At 39.2% G+C, this 16738-nt stretch overlaps 1 protein-coding gene across 3 annotated transcripts in view; it reads left to right on the top strand.

The window, feature by feature from the left end:
- The window catches only part of ARHGAP10 (Rho GTPase activating protein 10), a 244328-nt gene that overhangs the window by 192952 nt on the left and 34638 nt on the right, over positions 1-16738 (top strand). For all 3 annotated transcript variants that reach the window (XM_074338459.2, XM_074338458.2, XM_019730730.3), the window contains one exon: positions 11011-11161. In XM_074338459.2, the coding sequence (XP_074194560.1) occupies positions 11011-11161 (151 nt within the window). The remainder of the gene's footprint in view (positions 1-11010; positions 11162-16738) is intronic.

The following is a 16738-nucleotide window of genomic DNA, read 5'->3' as shown; positions in this document are numbered from 1 at the left end:
CTTAGAAGCAATCAGAGAAACTACTGACAATGTTTGCCTTGGTGGGGAGGAAGGGACTCAGTCTTTTTCCAATATTCTTTGTGTGTCAGTATCATCGTCAAGCGTTGTCAGGATGGGGAGATTATGGCTCATTTGTAGTCTTCTTTGACTTGAAAAAAAAAACAAACCAACTACCACATACTTAAATTTACATTACAGAATAAACAGATGCTCTAGTTTCTTAGAGTGTAAAAATATCTGTCAATTTGACTAATCTATTGGATAAAACTGGAAATCACTGGAGAGATCAGGTTTCAGTTTGAAGAAACTTTTAACAGTGAGTCTGATTCTTCTTGACTTAGATATCCTCACATTCTTGTGTGTCCCTCTTTTCTGATAAATGAAACCCTTGTGTGGCCATCTTGTCCTTAGATGACAAAAACTTGAAGCAGTGGTGAGAGAAATATTTGTTTATGCAATCTATTTAGCAAATTCTATTTATTGTGAAGCGCTCATATCTTGAACTTACTTTGTGAATGCTTGTTTTGCTCACATCCAAAATATTATCTGTGACATAAATGTGTCTCCTTTGTGGCATATTAAAGATGGACATAAATACTTTTGTACTCCTCTCATAGAGATATGGGAATCTGTGTCTCCTTCCCTTAAGTGTTGGTGGACCCTGAGATTGCTTTTGGTCAGTAGACTATGGCAGAAGTGCTTCTTAACTATAGCATGAAGAGATTGCTAGCGTCCTCTTCCTTCCTCTTGGGACACGTCTTCTGGTGGACCTCAGCTGCTGGGGAATGATTCCCCCCACTCTGAGAATAAGGAAGGTGTAAGGAAGCCCAAGCATGCCATGTCTGGGTAAGAGAGAGGAAGAGAGAGACGCCCAGCCAATCCCAGGCATCAGATATATGGGAAAAGGGCTTGGTCATCCCAGCTCCAGCAAACAAAACTGAGGTTTCAGACATATGGCTCCAGTCCCAGCCACCTCCAACCATTTGACTGACCCCAGCTGAGATTGCTTATTCCTGCTGTACCATGTCCAAATTTCTGAGCCAGAAAATTATGAGTGTAATAAAATCGTGGTTGTTTGATACCACTAAGCTTTGGAGAGGTCTGTTCCACGGCAGTGAACAGAAGGAATGTCCCACTATTTCACTGAAAATGAATTTTGGTTTAGTGAATTCTCTTTTTCTACTGACTTCCAGAAGAGTGTTCTTTTAGGAGGAAAAGGGGATATTTTGAAAGGTTATGTCTTTAGAACAACAACATGTTATCTGCATCTTTCCGTACAATAAAAGGTCCAAAGATGTAAATCCAGTGCAGGATACACAAGTGATCTCCCGTGTCATTCTCCCCACACTGACAGCAGTTCTAGAGCGTTAGCCACCTGATAAGGTTTCCACTTTCCCTGCCCTCCCCTTTCCTCTCCTCCCCAACACACAAACTTTGCTTATCAATGGGACTCTGTCCGTTTTCCACCCGGCTCAGTACTACTATAGTACCTCTATAGATTTGTGTTTGTATACATATTTTTGCATAACAAGATACAGGAAATGGGGTTAAAATGCCTATAGGTGTTATGGCTCTTAGTAAATCTCAAGGAGGCTATAATCACCTTGCTTTTTGACAGAAGTCTCTGTGGAAGAATGATATTAGTATTCCATGGGCCAGATAAGGATGACTTTATTTATGATGAATGTATGTCTGAAATGCGAGCCGTTTACAAAGCCTTTTCATGTACTTACTAATATCTGGGATGTTCTTCTTTTGGAAAGAGAAAACCAGAATAAAAGGCATAAGAAGATGAGATTTCTCCCTGCATAGCCAGGGCCACCTCCTTGGCATGTGAGCCGTGCACCGCTGGTGTAATGAGACCCCACAGAACCCAGAGTGTGGCCGACTTGAAGTGGGGGAAGACGAGAGCTCGGCTCCCAGCGTGGTGCAGTGTGTGTTTATCGGGGTGGATAAAGGCTGCCCTGTCCTGTAGAAAGGGTGACATGTCGGCGTGACAGGCTTGCTTCTGTATTGACACGAGTGAGTCACTTGGCGCACATAGCTTGCTGAGTGAGTCTGTCTTTTGGGGTTGAGTGCATGTTTTCTCACTCACAGATTCATGGGTCAACCCATTGAAACCCTGCAGGCAGTGTTTGAACGTCTCTTGGAATGCTCCAGTCTTACCTTGTAAATCTCTGGTGACAGGGAACTCATTATCTCCCAAATTAACCTGCCCAAGAGTTGTGTAACTTCACCAGTTCAGAAGGTTTTGTCTCCCCCCACATTCAGCGGAACCAACCCTTCTTATATTCTTGACCCATTAGCCCTGGTTTTCACCTCTTGGCCTCATGCCAGTGGAATCCCTCTTCCACGTGACAGTGTATTTAGAATCTGAGAATTGGTAGTGTGACCTGTTTGATTTTCCCCCAGGGCCTTAAGTTGTATGACTTTGTGTTGAATTTCCCACCTTCCTGGTTATACTTTGTGATGTGATTTATAATAAATACATATTTGGTCTTTGTCCACGGTTCCTGCTTCCCAGCTCCCAAAACACTTGTAATTTCCTGAGTGATACGAGCAGTGGAAGCATCTTTGTTAGATTTGGTCCCTGTCCTCAGTGCCTGAAAACACTTCAGATCCAAAAAGGTGAGGTGGGTGTTTTGTTATTCATGACAAGCCCCTTTCCCCTGGGTTTATGTTAATGAGGTGACTTTTGGAAAGCACCAAAACATGGGGGCTAATTGCCAGGGGAACCAACCATGAGTAGAATATTGGAAATTTCAGTCCCACCCTCTGATTTTGGGGGAGAAAAGAGGAACTGGAGGTTGAGTCAATCACCAGTGAACAATGATTTAGTCAATCATGACCAAGTAATGAAACCTCCATAAAAACCCAAAAGGTCGGGGTTCGGAGAGCTTCCAGGTTGGGGAACCAAAAGGTTTCCAAGTGCCACTGAGCCAGTGCCCAAACGCCATACAGATGGAGAAGCTCCTTTGTTCAGGACCTTAACCTAGGTATCTCTTTATCTGGCTGTTGATTCATATTCTTTAATATCCTTTGTAATAAAACAGTAATCTAGTTAGCAAATGGGTTCCCTGAGTCAAGAGAGCTGCTCTAGCAGGTTAATTGAAACCAAGGATGGGATTGTGGGAACCTGTGATTTGTAGCCAGTTGATGAGAAGCACAGGTGACAACCTGGGTTTGTGACTGGCATCTGATGCGGGGCAGTCTCGTGGGGACTGAGCCCTTACCTGTGGGATCTGATCCTGTCTCCAGGTAGATAGTGTTAGAATTGTGTTGAATTGTAGGACACCCAGTTGGTGTTGGAGACTTGCTTGTTGGTGGGGAAAACCCCCTACTTACTGGAATAGGAGAGTAGAATCTGTACTGAAATGGAGACCCTTCTGTTTCTCCCTGATTCTCTCACTGCAGAACTGAATGGAATGCCTTGGTGTGGTCCCGTCAATAAGGAATGCAGTTGGGATTAGCATCGTCCTCGTTCCAGGTGTACTCAGTGTCTGTTAATCCCGTCTAAGATGCCATCCGTTTGCCAGTTGTGGCATGTGGTGGCCTTACTGTCCACGGTGATTTTTTTTATTGTTGCTGCCAGAGCACACCTACCTCAGACTATACTTCTGCAGCTGCTTTTTAAACATGTAGGTACTGCAGCCTTGCATCATGTTTAGAGATATTTGTGTCAGAGCTGGTCCTAGGAGAGTAGGATCGGTTGAAGGCAGTATTTCTCCTTGCACTTCAAACACACTTGCTATAACCACGAGTCAGCAAGTTCCAAGCTGATGTGTAATCTAAGAATCTAAACATTAACCTGTTAAGGCTTTATCTTCCTTAAAGAGCTCTCTTTTGTGGTGTTTACTGGAATTTCTATAAGGGATATAAGTGTATTAGTTATCACTTTTGTAACATGAATTAATTGTAATTTGGGAGGGGGGAGAAGGTTGTCAATAAAAAATGAAAACCAAACTATTCCCATAAATTTTAGGAGCCGTAATTAAATATGAAAGCTGGTAACTACCTCCATGTAGCTTCTCATAAAGTACCACCATTGAACCTTTAAGACATGGTTTTACTTTAGGCATTTTATTTTTTATGAGAGGTTAAATGGAAAATAAAAAAGTAGGTTGCATTATTTGATTGTTCTATCTCTTAAATATGTAGGCAAAGGTTTCAGATGATTCTGATAAATATAATTATATACACGCCTTCAGGAGATGTTTTTTCACTGTTAATTAAGATCCACATATTTCCTTTTGGAGTATTAGTAGGTCCATGCTTATTTTTTGTTTCTAGAGAAATGGTCATTCAATCAGCCTCCCCAAATGACTAGGGGTCATCCTTTGTTTTCCAAAAGAAAAATGTCATTCACCTTGAAAATTTCTTAAGATGATGAGTCAGTTCTAAATGTGTTTACTTACATTCAGTTTAAAGTTTCATGGGTAACATTGAGGCAGGGTCCTGCTTTTTGTCATGGCTCCAGCTAGCCCTGGGTGGGGAGGTCGTCTCCTTGTGGGTCCCCAGGCCTTTGGGGAATGCAGTTGGCAGGCTTCCTGTGTTCTGATGCTCTGAGGTGCTATAGGATCGAGTGGCTTTGAAGGGTGGCCTGAGTCCTAGAAAGAAAAAGCCTGCAAAGGGAGGAGAAAAACAGCCTTGGAAGAAGTTGTACATCAAAATTGAAAGATGAGAAGCAAGAGAAAAACAAAGGACCATCATGTATGGAGCATACCTTATAATTGACTTAAAGTATTCTTAGTTCTTTAACGTTATTCTAAACTTTTACTGCTGAAATATAAACTTTTTGTTTACCTGTAAGCAAAGGACATATGAAAAAAAAAAAAAAAAAAAATCCAGCTAGGCACCAGCCCTTTATTCAATGAAGAATACTTGTAGACATTTGGGTTATAAAAATCAGTGTTAGAACTGGGTTTGGGCAAGTGTTTTCTTCTGACTTTGGAAAGTATGCTGCATTTCCCAAAAGTTGGCAGGTGCAAATTGATAAAACTGCACCTGGAATGTTTTTACAGGTTTGCAAGCCAGGAAACAACATTTTATAATTGGGGGTATATGTTCACACCATGAATGGAAGAATGATGCAGGTTTGGCTTAAGCAGTTGAGGTTCACCTTTTGTAGATTGGGGAGAAAGTTGTTTAATGAGCATTTGAAAATGTCTTGAATGCCATTTGGTTTCCAGTATTTTATGAAAGTTTTAGTATTATTATTATTACCACCACCACCTCTGTTGGTCTTGAACACTAGAAAAACCAGGATAATGAGGTTGCATCCACAATTAATGCCACTGAAAATGCCCATGGTTTGCAGTAGGTCATTGTGGGGAAGGTTCCATTTATAATGTCCGATTGATAAAAATGGTCACTTACTGAAACCTTGAAGTTAAACACTAACGTTAGTTATGTATTACTCTATTTAGTGCATAGAGTGTTACAGAAACCAATATGACATACCCCACTGGGATTTGGGAAAGCGGTCTGAAAATGTCTCCTGAAAGTAAAACTGAATGTTTAGAAGTAAAAAGAAACACAAGAACAATACAAATTTGATCAAGTTGAAAAAGTATACTTCTTGCTTTTCTTTTTTTCAGTTATAAACAAAATTTGAAATTGTTTTTCTAAAAGCTCGTGGTAAGTTGGGGGTCACAGTTAAAGCCTGAACCTGTGGGATGAATGACCACTGGTGTGGGAATGTCTCCTGCCCTCTTTTCCCTGTCTCCTGTGACATACTGGAAAGGGTCTCATGCTGGCGGGTAGCAGATGGACTCTGAACAAGACCCCAGACATGCTTCAGTGTTGCCCTCATAGATCTATGTGTTGAGGCTTGTAACAGATTACCTGCATAGGAAAGCACTTTGAGGAATGCAACTATTGAGCAAAATTTCCCCTTGATGAGAAAGTACATGGATGAAGGGCAGTCTGTTGGAGAGAAAGGGTCAGAGCCAGCAAGATGGGAAAGGACAGTTGGCATTACAACCTTGGTCTGGGAGTAAAGCCCAAGTTGGCCACTAACTAGTGGTGTGAATAAGAGCAAATCTTTAACCATAGGGGCCTCCGTTTGTTCAGCTGTGAAATAAAGGGGTTGGCTAAAGTGATAACTAGGATACTTTTCAGCTCTGCGATTCTGAGTTTTAATGAACCGGAACAAACATGAAGCCTTAGAAATATTTCCAGCGTCGAGCCTGAACCCAACTGGTATTTTACTGTCAGTCCCTATTATCAATTCTAGTTAGATTTTATGTAAAAGACACATATTTAGTCATGGGGTAGTGCTGATTCCATGACAGACAGCTGGGAAGTGAGCTCTCTGTGTACAGTTCACATAGGAGCTCAATTCTGAAGTTAGGTTGTAGACGGAAGTTCAGGCTGCCTTGGAGTCAACTTAAGAGTCATATATTCTCACGGTAATGAGTGTTTGTCCAAACACTCTGATGCTGAAAGTAATATTGGACCATTTTGTAGTTACATATTTTAGAGAGAAGATTGGAAATAGTATTGTTTTGTCCCTCCTTTCCATGTGAAAGGTTTACTAAGGGGAGTGTGTATTGATTTCCCACTGTCTTCTGGTTATATCCATTTATGAATACGTGTAGTTATGTGAGACATGGCATCACCAAAGAAGATATAATGTGAAAGGGGGTTAATAAGACTGGGTAATATTGGGGGCAGGGGAGCACACTGGAATCAGGAGGCCTGGGTTCAAATCTTTGTAGGTCAAGCACTTGGCGTCATGTGAGGCATAGTGTAGGTACCCCAACCTTGCATCTTATTATTGAAGATGACAGGAATATACCAGCATAGTAGTAGTCTTCTTATCAGTGCACTCTTCTGTAAAACATCTTATGAAAAAAGAATTACCTTTAACCATAGTAGGCATTAATTCAGCTGAATCAACTGCTGCAGGTTTGAGTTGGGTCCTAAAGCAAAATTTCCAGAGACCATCCTCGTTTCCTGTTATCTGCAAAGTGTTTCTGGCAGAAGTGGCCCCATCATCTGCACCTGTGGCCACTGGTAGCCGAGCATGAAGGACTTGGGGAGGTATTTCTAAGTATGGCTGAGTCCCATGGGCATTTACATCCAGTTTGTTGAGTCAGAGGTGTCTGTGACTCTGAATAGCCGCGCCAGACTTCTGTTTGTGCTAGCAGTCTGAGGACACCTGAAGAAGCAAGCACCTGCTCACCTGACACGCCTATGTGTGGAGTTTTGTTTTTTGTCGTATTGTCTGGTTTGAGTTTTTCTTAAGTTGTGAATACGTAGGTGCAGTGAAGAAATTTTCTACCCTGAAAACAACAAGTTTGGAGTAGACTTGATCTCTTGAGTCTTAGTATTGCTTAAGATGAGTTCATCTGGCCTGGAACAAGGAGAACGTGAGTCGTGATGCCAGGGAAGTTAAGGGAATCAAAAGATTCCACAAAGAGACCTGGGCAGTAAAGGCATTTGCATCCACACGGTGGTTCTAGAATTGGAAAATCAATGTCATCGTGAAGGACGACACACATCTTGGCTATATAGACCAAGATAAGCTAAATTTTAGCTTCTAAAGTCAGATTGCTGAAAAATAGCTCAAATGTTTAAAGTAAATACTATTTCTTCCTCTTCTAAATTTAACAAGAATATGCTTTTAAATCATTTCTGGGGTTTTGGAGAGAACTGTGAGAGCATAGCTTTGTAGCTTTAAAAAAAAGAGTTATTTAGAACAGAGGTGAATGCACACAAAGTAAACACTTGATACATCTAGGAAAACATAGCATAATGATGGTGAGTCTGTATGGTTAGTTTTTAGTTTTACTCTTTTCTAAACAGATGTGGAACAGTAGTAGTTGGTGATTTTCTTTTTCTCTAGGAATTAAATTTTGTTTGTTTTACGAACTGGCATAAGGGGCTTTGGAATCAGAGTTGAGAATTCAGATATCAACTCTACCATTTTCAAACTGTGGAGACTTGGGCTAATTATTTAATCTGAGCTTTTCTCATTTTAAAATGTGGAGAGTGATACTTACCTCAAAGGTTATTGAGGATATTAAATTGCTTCAGAGAAAACCTACCTATCCTGTTTCCCCGCAAATAAGACCTAGCCGGACAGTCAGCTCTAATGCGTCTTTTGGAGCAAAAATTAATATAAGACCTGGTCTTATTTTTCTATAATATAAGACCAGTTTTATATATATCATATCATATCATATATCATATCATATCATATCATATCATATCATATCATATCATATCATATCATATCACTGGTTCTTATATTAATTTTCACTCCAAAAGATGCATTAGAGCTGATTGTCTGGCTAGGTCTTATTTTTGGGGAAACACGGTAGTAGTAGATGCTTATTAAATTTTAACTGTACTCAATAAAATTGGAAGTAATTTAAATCTAAAATTGTAGCATTAAAGTGCAGAAATAAATATACAAAACAATTGTGTGAGTCTAGGTGACTTGGGGATTTTAAAAAGGTGCTGTTCTGTTGCCTCCCTTTAATCCATTGCTAGATGAACTTTTCCTACAAACACTTGAGAATAAATAAACACTGAATTTGAGGACTATTGAAGACCTGAACAAATCAGTGCCTTCTCAAAACGGTGGTTGAGTATAGTAATGAGGGTCAGCATCCATTGTCATTGTCATTATTTACTGCATGTGATCATATTACAAATACCAGTAGCTACCACTTAGTTCTGGTGTCTGGGTGGCAGGTGCTGTCCTAAACACTTCATAAGTATCATCTCATTTAATCCCTGAAATCTTAGGTTGGTACAAAAGTAATTGCGGTTTTTGCAATTTTAACTTTTTAAACCCTAATTACTTTTGTGCCAACCTAATAACTTGAGATATAGGTTTCAGGGTCCTTACTTTCCAGGTGAAAACAGGAGGTACACACTATTTTAGTGGTATAGCTAAGCTTCCATAGCTGGGAAGACAGAAAAGGCAGGATAGTACCTTCTCAAGTTAGCTCTCCTTGCTTTGCTACCACCTGCTCGGGATGACAGGTTAGCACTTGGCAATGCTAGCACAGCATAGAGTCTATTGAAGGAGTGGTTCTTATGGCGGCTTCTGGAGGTCCAGCCCCGGGACGTCTCAGGTCAGTCCCCCGAGAGTACTGGAGTCACACTCTTGGCTGAGCACCCCCACGCCTCACTCCTCACTCTGCCACCCACCCTGTCACCCTGAGGAGGTGGTGGTGGTAGAGGTGCGAGGAGCAGGAGGGATGCTTGTCAGCATTTGCACCAGCAGTCAGTGTGATTTTGCAGGAAGGTCTGCTTGGAAGGTTACCAGCTGCGCAGTGCTGGGATTTCATTTTTCCACTGCTCATTTAAGCTTTGGGTGCCTTGGCTCTGTGTATTTTGGGATTCTTATTCCCGTAACATCCCAGAGGCATTTGCCATTTTTGTAAAGATCACACTAAAGTAAGTCAAGGAGCGATTGCAAATGTTGGTCACATACAGGTGCTGTTTTGTTTTGGTGGAATGAAGTTGTCCCATCTTCACCATCGCCATACTTTTTTCAACCTAACTCCTCTCCTCTCCCCGTGACTCCACAACCTTTTTTAAAGGTGAACAGTGACAGATGGCCATGAATCCAGCTGCACACAATAATCTAGACAGCAGAGGGTTTTTTAAGGCAGATAAGTAGTTTGCTATTTGCCAGAATATCCTATTGGAATGCAGATTCTGTGGAAATACGGTGTTAGTAGGTTACCAGTTGGAGCACTAAATTAAATTTTCACCCGTAAGATATTTGTCCACAGTAATTTAAATCTTTTTTTTTTATTCTGTTTACACATGAGGGGGCAGTATGGTACTATAAAGCAAATGCTGTGGTGTAGTGTTTATTTTTATTGGTATATAATAGTTTTTAGGTGAGAACTCTTAGACTCGGTAATTGTAGCTGCTATGGTTGTCTCTTTCTAAACGCGATACACGTATGTGATACCCTCCCTCATATACAAAGATCACATGAGTGTTTTTATTCAGATGCACAAATATACTAATTTCCTTGTAATAGTGGGGCTTTCACGCAGTGCCTTTTATCATTTTAGACTTATGTTTTGTTTAATGCTAACTGGCTTTCTTTCTGTTTCTTGCTTCCACCTGAGGAACATCAGCCCTCTGGAGGTGCCATGTCTGTTAGGTTGCTGTCTCTAAATATTTTGTTTTATGACTTTCGTTGAAGACTGACGGGCCCCCATTGTTGTTAGGGACAAGAAACCTCTGAACTCAGGTCTTGGCAGCCAGGGATGGTCTATCATAAATCACCTGTATATGGCATCCTCCCTCTTACGGCACAGATTGTTTTTCTCAAAAAAAAAAAAAAATGTCCTAAGCAACGAAGCAGCACATTTTAATTAATGTTATTATTGCTGATGTATGAGTGATACTGTAGATAATCAAGGTGCTGATATTCTAGGTTTTATAAATGGAAGGGGAATTATTAAGAGAAGTTGGAGGGTATTAAGAGAATTGATAAAATCTATGAAACATTTTATGAAAAATGTATGTGGGAATCTGAAAGGTAATTTCATAAGCACAAGCTGTTTTGAAACATGTAAAAAATATTTGCAGTCATATGTTTCTGTTTATGTAATTTGAAAAAAAATGTGACCAGCTTTTTGGCATAAATATAACCCTCTGTGAAATTTGATGGGATGTTTGTTTTTAATATTTTATCCTGGCTACTTCCTTCGTGGATGACGAGCTGTGGTATTGTCTACACCTGGTAAAGATAATTATACTTGTTTAGTTTGGGAATGAATTTATTTTGAAATATAATGATTTGATGTTGCTAGGACTTAATTTTAATGAGAAATGTTATTTTGAAATCTTCTGTTAAAAATAAAAATAAAAGGCTCATGACCTATACCCCAAATTTGTAGGAATGGATTTTTGGCTCCCGCCCGTTTTGGATGAACGCCAAATCAATGTTTTTTGATGCTAGTTTGCTGTTGGAATACACAGGTCTCTGTTCTGGGGAAACAATTAATGTCCTTTATGCTTTGATGGCAGATTTTTAGGACCCGGCCTGATGACACATTCCTTGAGTCAGTCTCCCTGTCAACAACACCCCCAAATGCTCCACCAAGGCAATCAAAGCGACAAGGCCAGAGGACCAAGCGACCCGTGGCTGTATATAATCTTTGTCTTGAGCTGGAAGATGGTAAGATGTTCAGTATATTTTTCTGCTTGACAGCATGTGGAGAATATGGCGTGTATCCCCAGGGCAGGCCCTGGTTTTCCATCCTTTGTGTTTTCGTTTCTTTTCTCTTGAAGATTATAATATTTGAGATTAACAGGGAGGGTAAAGCTTTCGTGTCAGGGCGAGAATGAGAGTCTCAGTTTTGTGTTTGTCTTTGTTATGCAGGATTCTTTTTATATTTTTAAAAGACAGCTTAAATTTCTTTTTTGGGAGACTTGTGTGACCTCCTGTGAGGTTACATAACCCTGCGACACATGGAAGGGAAACTAAAATTAAAGTAGATCTTTTGTGAGAAGCACAGATAGAGGCTGATGTTAAATGCTTCTAGATTAAAGGCACAGTTCACTGTTGCACTGGCGTTTATGGCTTCTGCACCTTACTCGCCCCGTCTTTCTGACTTCCTCATGAGGCAGGTATCTCATCATATGGCAGGGCTTGTGATTGACCTGTATTCGGGGGCCAGGCTGAGTGAACTGAACTACAGTGGGACTCTGGCAAATGGAAGTTCTCATGTCCCATCCAGGCTATCATGTCGTCATGTGACTATGTTGTCTCAGTATTGCCAGATTACTTACTTTTTAAACAGAGCCTGGGAATTGGAATTTGAAGCATTGATCCCTACCATACAAGACAGTGTGCCACGTAGAGGCCACAGATTACTGATTTGTAACCATGAAGTTATTGGTGTGGAGAATAAGATGGTCCTGGTCTCAAACCCTGCATTTGCAGCGTGTGTGTCCTAAACTGTGACTCTGTTGTTGTGGGACTTCACCCCTGCTGAGGATGTTTCCTGAATTTGAAATTAGTCTTCATTTCTCCTCCTTGGCTTCCTATTTATTTATTTATTTGGTTTTGTATCTTTCATTAGCCTTTAAAGCTACTGAGGTTATATTGGTTTGGAAGTGTGAGATGATTGTCCACGGGAGGAAGGGAATGAAGAAACAGATGCAGTACCTTCATCATCATCAGATACATAAGCAAATGTCCAGGTAGTTAATATCAGAAGAGCCATGCAAGCAAGTGACAAATGTCTTCTAATCAACTGACTCAGAGGTGTCCGCAGAAGGGCTCAGAATCCTTCCTGTAATAACCCTGGGGGCAAGACGTTCTGGTAGTCTTTTAAATCGTTCAAGACATACATCATATGCTGCACGTTTTAGCTTTACAAGCAAGTCCTTGTTTTTCAGAGGAGGGGCATGAAAGTTGATTTTAACTTATAATTTCAGAGCTTCCTTTTAGACATTCGTTTCAACTTCTGTTCCCAGCGAATCTTTTTATTCTCTCTCTTTTTTCTCATGTTCATTCTCCCTCCGTAGAGCTGCTAATAAGGAGTAAAACTGACTGATTTGAATTGCACCTTTTCTTATATCTCACTTGTCCTCAGGTGGAAGTGTTAATAAAGAGTGAAAGAGGGAAATGTTGGAAAGTAGGCGGGGGAAGAAATCAAGAAGACACGCAATAATACCTACATTGGCTCAAAACTGAATTGACTGTATTTCATTTTTAAAAAATGACTATAGAGGGAACTTGTGTCTGAGAATTACATCTACTATTTTGGTATTTTTAGGAATTGAATCATAATACATGCGCTGACTCCAATCACCTGGATATAGCATATTAATCTTTTGATCATTGAGTTGCTAAGTGATTGTAAATGGATAAGAAGCTGCTGAAGTGGAATTCAGCACGTCTTTTATGAGGATACTCAAAATGCTGTGCAATTGTAGCTTTCCTAACTTTTAGGTCAAAATAATTCTTAAAAATTATTTGATTATAAAGGAGAAGAAGATTTTCAGATATTCAGCTGCTTCAATCAGTTTCTATATGTTCATCATTTATATGATGTTTCATTCTACATTTTGTAATTCATAACTTGGCATTACTACTTCTTCATTGCAGCCTTGAATTTTTTTTGGAGGGGCAGGGGGCAGCAAGTTGTCAGAATCAGGAAATCCCATGATTTTGGTCATGGAGTGATTTTTATCTTAGAGGTAACAAGATAAAGCAATTAAAAACTATTATATATCTCCCCACCCCATTCTTTGTAGCTAAGCTTTAGTGAAACTCATGTGAAAAAGAATTATTTCAGAATGAAATAGGTATATTTCACATATTCTAAAAAGGAAGTAAATGAAGAGAAGTGACATATATGCTTTTGAAAGGAAGCATTTGGGGAAAGAATACTAAAAAAGTATGTTATTGAATATCACTTAGCATACTGAGGACACTATGCCTTTTTAAAAAAAAAAATCTATTCTTATCACTAGGACTTAGGTGTTTTTGTTTGTTTGTTTTTCTGTAGCCTGCGTCATCTAATTGTCAATTCTACTTGAAGATTTCCAAAAGTTTGACCTCTCATTTTTTTTCTTATTGATAGTAGTAGAGTCACTTCCTGTTTCTATCTGGTTTTGGTTAAGGTATGCACTTTAGCTAACTTTTTTTGATTAGTTTCCCAAATGTTTTAGTTCATATGAGTCTGATAGAAAATTTAACTTCAAATATGTCCTTTCCCCCTCCCTCTCCCCTCCCAATTTACTCACTGTAATATAAATTAAATTTGATTTAATAAAATCCAGTACAAATAATGTTTTTGTTTAATAAAAGTTAGGTAGATTATTTGCTAAGATTCAGGAAACTAGAATGGATAACTGGAGATTTTTTCCCAGCCCTATGATTTAGTATTTGAATGAAGTGGTTTGTGGTATATTATTTCAGCTTCTACATTGGGTAGGGTATGAAACTGTGATGTACCAAATAGCCAACCCTGGAAAACACTCAGTTGGTTTCAGTGTAACATAAGGCAGATCAAAAAGTCATTATTACCAAAGACTCAGCAAGCCTGTTAGCATGAGCCTGGAAGCAGAGGAGCCAAGCAGGCATGAAATAGGAGAGAAACTCTGCTGTTAGATACGATTTTTATTGTGTTATATTTAACCCCACTGCACCCCCAATTGAGAGATGACCAGTCTGATTGAAGACACTTAGTATCTTTACTTCAATAAAGGCTTTAATTGGCTTTAGCACATTTAACCATAGTATATACACAATGCTCATTATTTTTCTTTGTAATATATGATTAAATGATATTAAACTTATTATTTACAGAAGTCTTTAAAATTCTAGTTACTTGTTGAAGGCTCTTTGTTGATGATTATTATGAACCAAAATGGATATAGTATCTAGCTAGATTTCAGTAAATAGAGCAGCTGTTAAATCTTTTCTGACATTCTTCTTTCATTATTTTGTAGAAGCCATATTGTTCATTTTCGTAGCATTTAATAATCTCATCAACTTCAAAGCTGAGCACATTTGGCCAAGTCAGTTGTGAAATAGCAAAATAGGAGGTAGGCTGTTAAGTGCTAAAAAGAAGATGAAAAATCAAAGGTTGCTTTCATTTAATTCTCAAGTTATCTCTTATTTCCGTAGAACTAGTAGTAAAATAACTTCAAAACGTTGAGTGTATGTTGTATCTTTGTTTTCTCCTGCCCACTCCAAATTTATGTCCTTACCACTTCTATGTAAGAAGAGACTATTGTGTTTGTAGTAATTCCTCCAAGTACAAGGAAAGGTCAGCGGACTATATGAGATGCATTCTTTGTTGAAGAAAAATTTTAAAAGGTTTGGGGAGTGAGAATATTATGATCTGAATTTTGACTAAGCTCTCCCTTTCTTCCTTTATGCTAGCTCTTATTTTAAATAGAACTAGATGGTCACAGGACTAGCTGTTATTTGTATCTTCTTGGGTGATTAGGTATTCTGTGCCTATCTTGTTTTTTTGTACATGATAGAACAGTTTATTTATTTAGGCAACTTAAAAAATATGATTTATAGCAAGTTGTAAACAAAATCATCTTGTAAGCCAACTGGCAAGATTTAACATTATTTTAGAGTGGGTCTTACTTGGGTAACGTTGAGTTGGCACTTTCACACTTGGATCTTGGAGATGCTAACTGCAGCACATTTTGTTGAATGTGTTATAGTCCTGCATTGTTGGTAGATGCCATGAGGAGGATGCACAGCCTTATAAGCAAGAAAGTGAAAATACAACTGTTGAAGGGGAGATGGATAAGCAATGAAACATAATTTTCCTTTTACCCTAAAGAGGGAGCATATCCTGATATGGATCAGTCTCTAAAATCAGAGTGGGAGAAAGCTGTAAGAATCAGAAAAGCCATGGTAAAAGGCTGGTTCAGTAATGTAGGCTTAGGCTGATGTTAGCTCGAAGAAGCACTAGGAATGGAAAAGAAAATGAATATCTGGGAGAGACATGAAAGCAAGTTGTTGGGACTTCTCAACTGGCTGGATGTGGAGGATGAAGGCAGGTCACCATAATGGATGTCATCAGCCACATTTCAGGCTGCTAGGTAAATCTGTCCTTGTGTTTATGTCTTAGCTTCTGCCCTGTGATTTTTTTTTTTAAATTTAAATATTTATATCATCAAAAGAAAGGAAATGCCTCATTTTGTTAATGCTGTCAGTACATATTGCTCTATACAACTGCTTTGGAAAATAGGTTTAGCAAAAACAGTATAAAATATATTGGTATACATAGTATATGTGGAAAATCAGTGGAAAGAGAAATATTAAATAATTACTAAAATGTTATGTCTTGTTAGAGAGAGAATAGTCTCACAACCATGAACAAGGAAGAGCTCATGTTTTTCCTACTTTCCCTCACTGATATCTGCTCTCACTGATTCATAGGTATATCATAAAGGATGGGAGGCAACTATACTAAAAGACATTTATTGCAGTAGAAGTCAAGGATGGACAGGTGACAGTCATGGCAGCTGTGTAGTCGCTAATCTCAGTTCCCAAGAGAGTATCTTTAGAAATTGCCTTCATGAAAACGTGCTTTTGTAAGGGAATTGTAACTACCCTGTCTTCCCCAAAATGTTATCAGGACACTTATGTGTGAGAAGAACCACTGTAAAACCATTGTTGATGTGAATTTTCAGTGACATTCTATAGCTATTGATGTTTCCTTGTAGACATATCTCATCCGCTTGACACAGAATTATAATCAACCCAAGTAACGGGGCACCAGCAAATCTTTATCCTAAGCTTGGTAATTTTCTCTCAATTCTTATCTTTCTTTTTTTGCATGACACTTCATGAGTGGGCTCTGGATAATAACTTCCTGAGTGCCAATCTCTTCAGAGCAATGTTATGATTCCTTGACATGGAGTACTGTGTTATGAAGTGAAATCTAAGAGTGTTTGAATCAGTGACAGTTTATATAGACAGATTATTTCTTAACTCAGTTTTACAATGTTGAGATCAATGGGTTGGGAAAGGCAGCCAGAAATTTCAGGGCTGGAATTGAGTTGTGGCATGCCCATAGATCACACACGCTGCTTCGCATGCATTGTCGCTTCCCCACAAGGCTCCCAGAACCTCAGCACCCTAATGTTAGTGACAAAGCACGAGGCAACTTCTTATATGACTTCCTGTATAATCTTAACACTGCTTCTGTGTGGGATGAACATTTCCCCATTTCTCTGAAGAGGGGAAGAAAGCTTATTTCATGGCTCTACA

The sequence above is a fragment of the Rhinolophus sinicus genome, chromosome 15, assembly GCF_057876585.1.
Source record: "Rhinolophus sinicus isolate RSI-liver-muscle chromosome 15, RSI-T2T, whole genome shotgun sequence".
Classification (NCBI taxonomy): Eukaryota; Metazoa; Chordata; class Mammalia; order Chiroptera; family Rhinolophidae; genus Rhinolophus; species Rhinolophus sinicus.
This window is presented reverse-complemented; position numbering and strand designations above follow the sequence as displayed.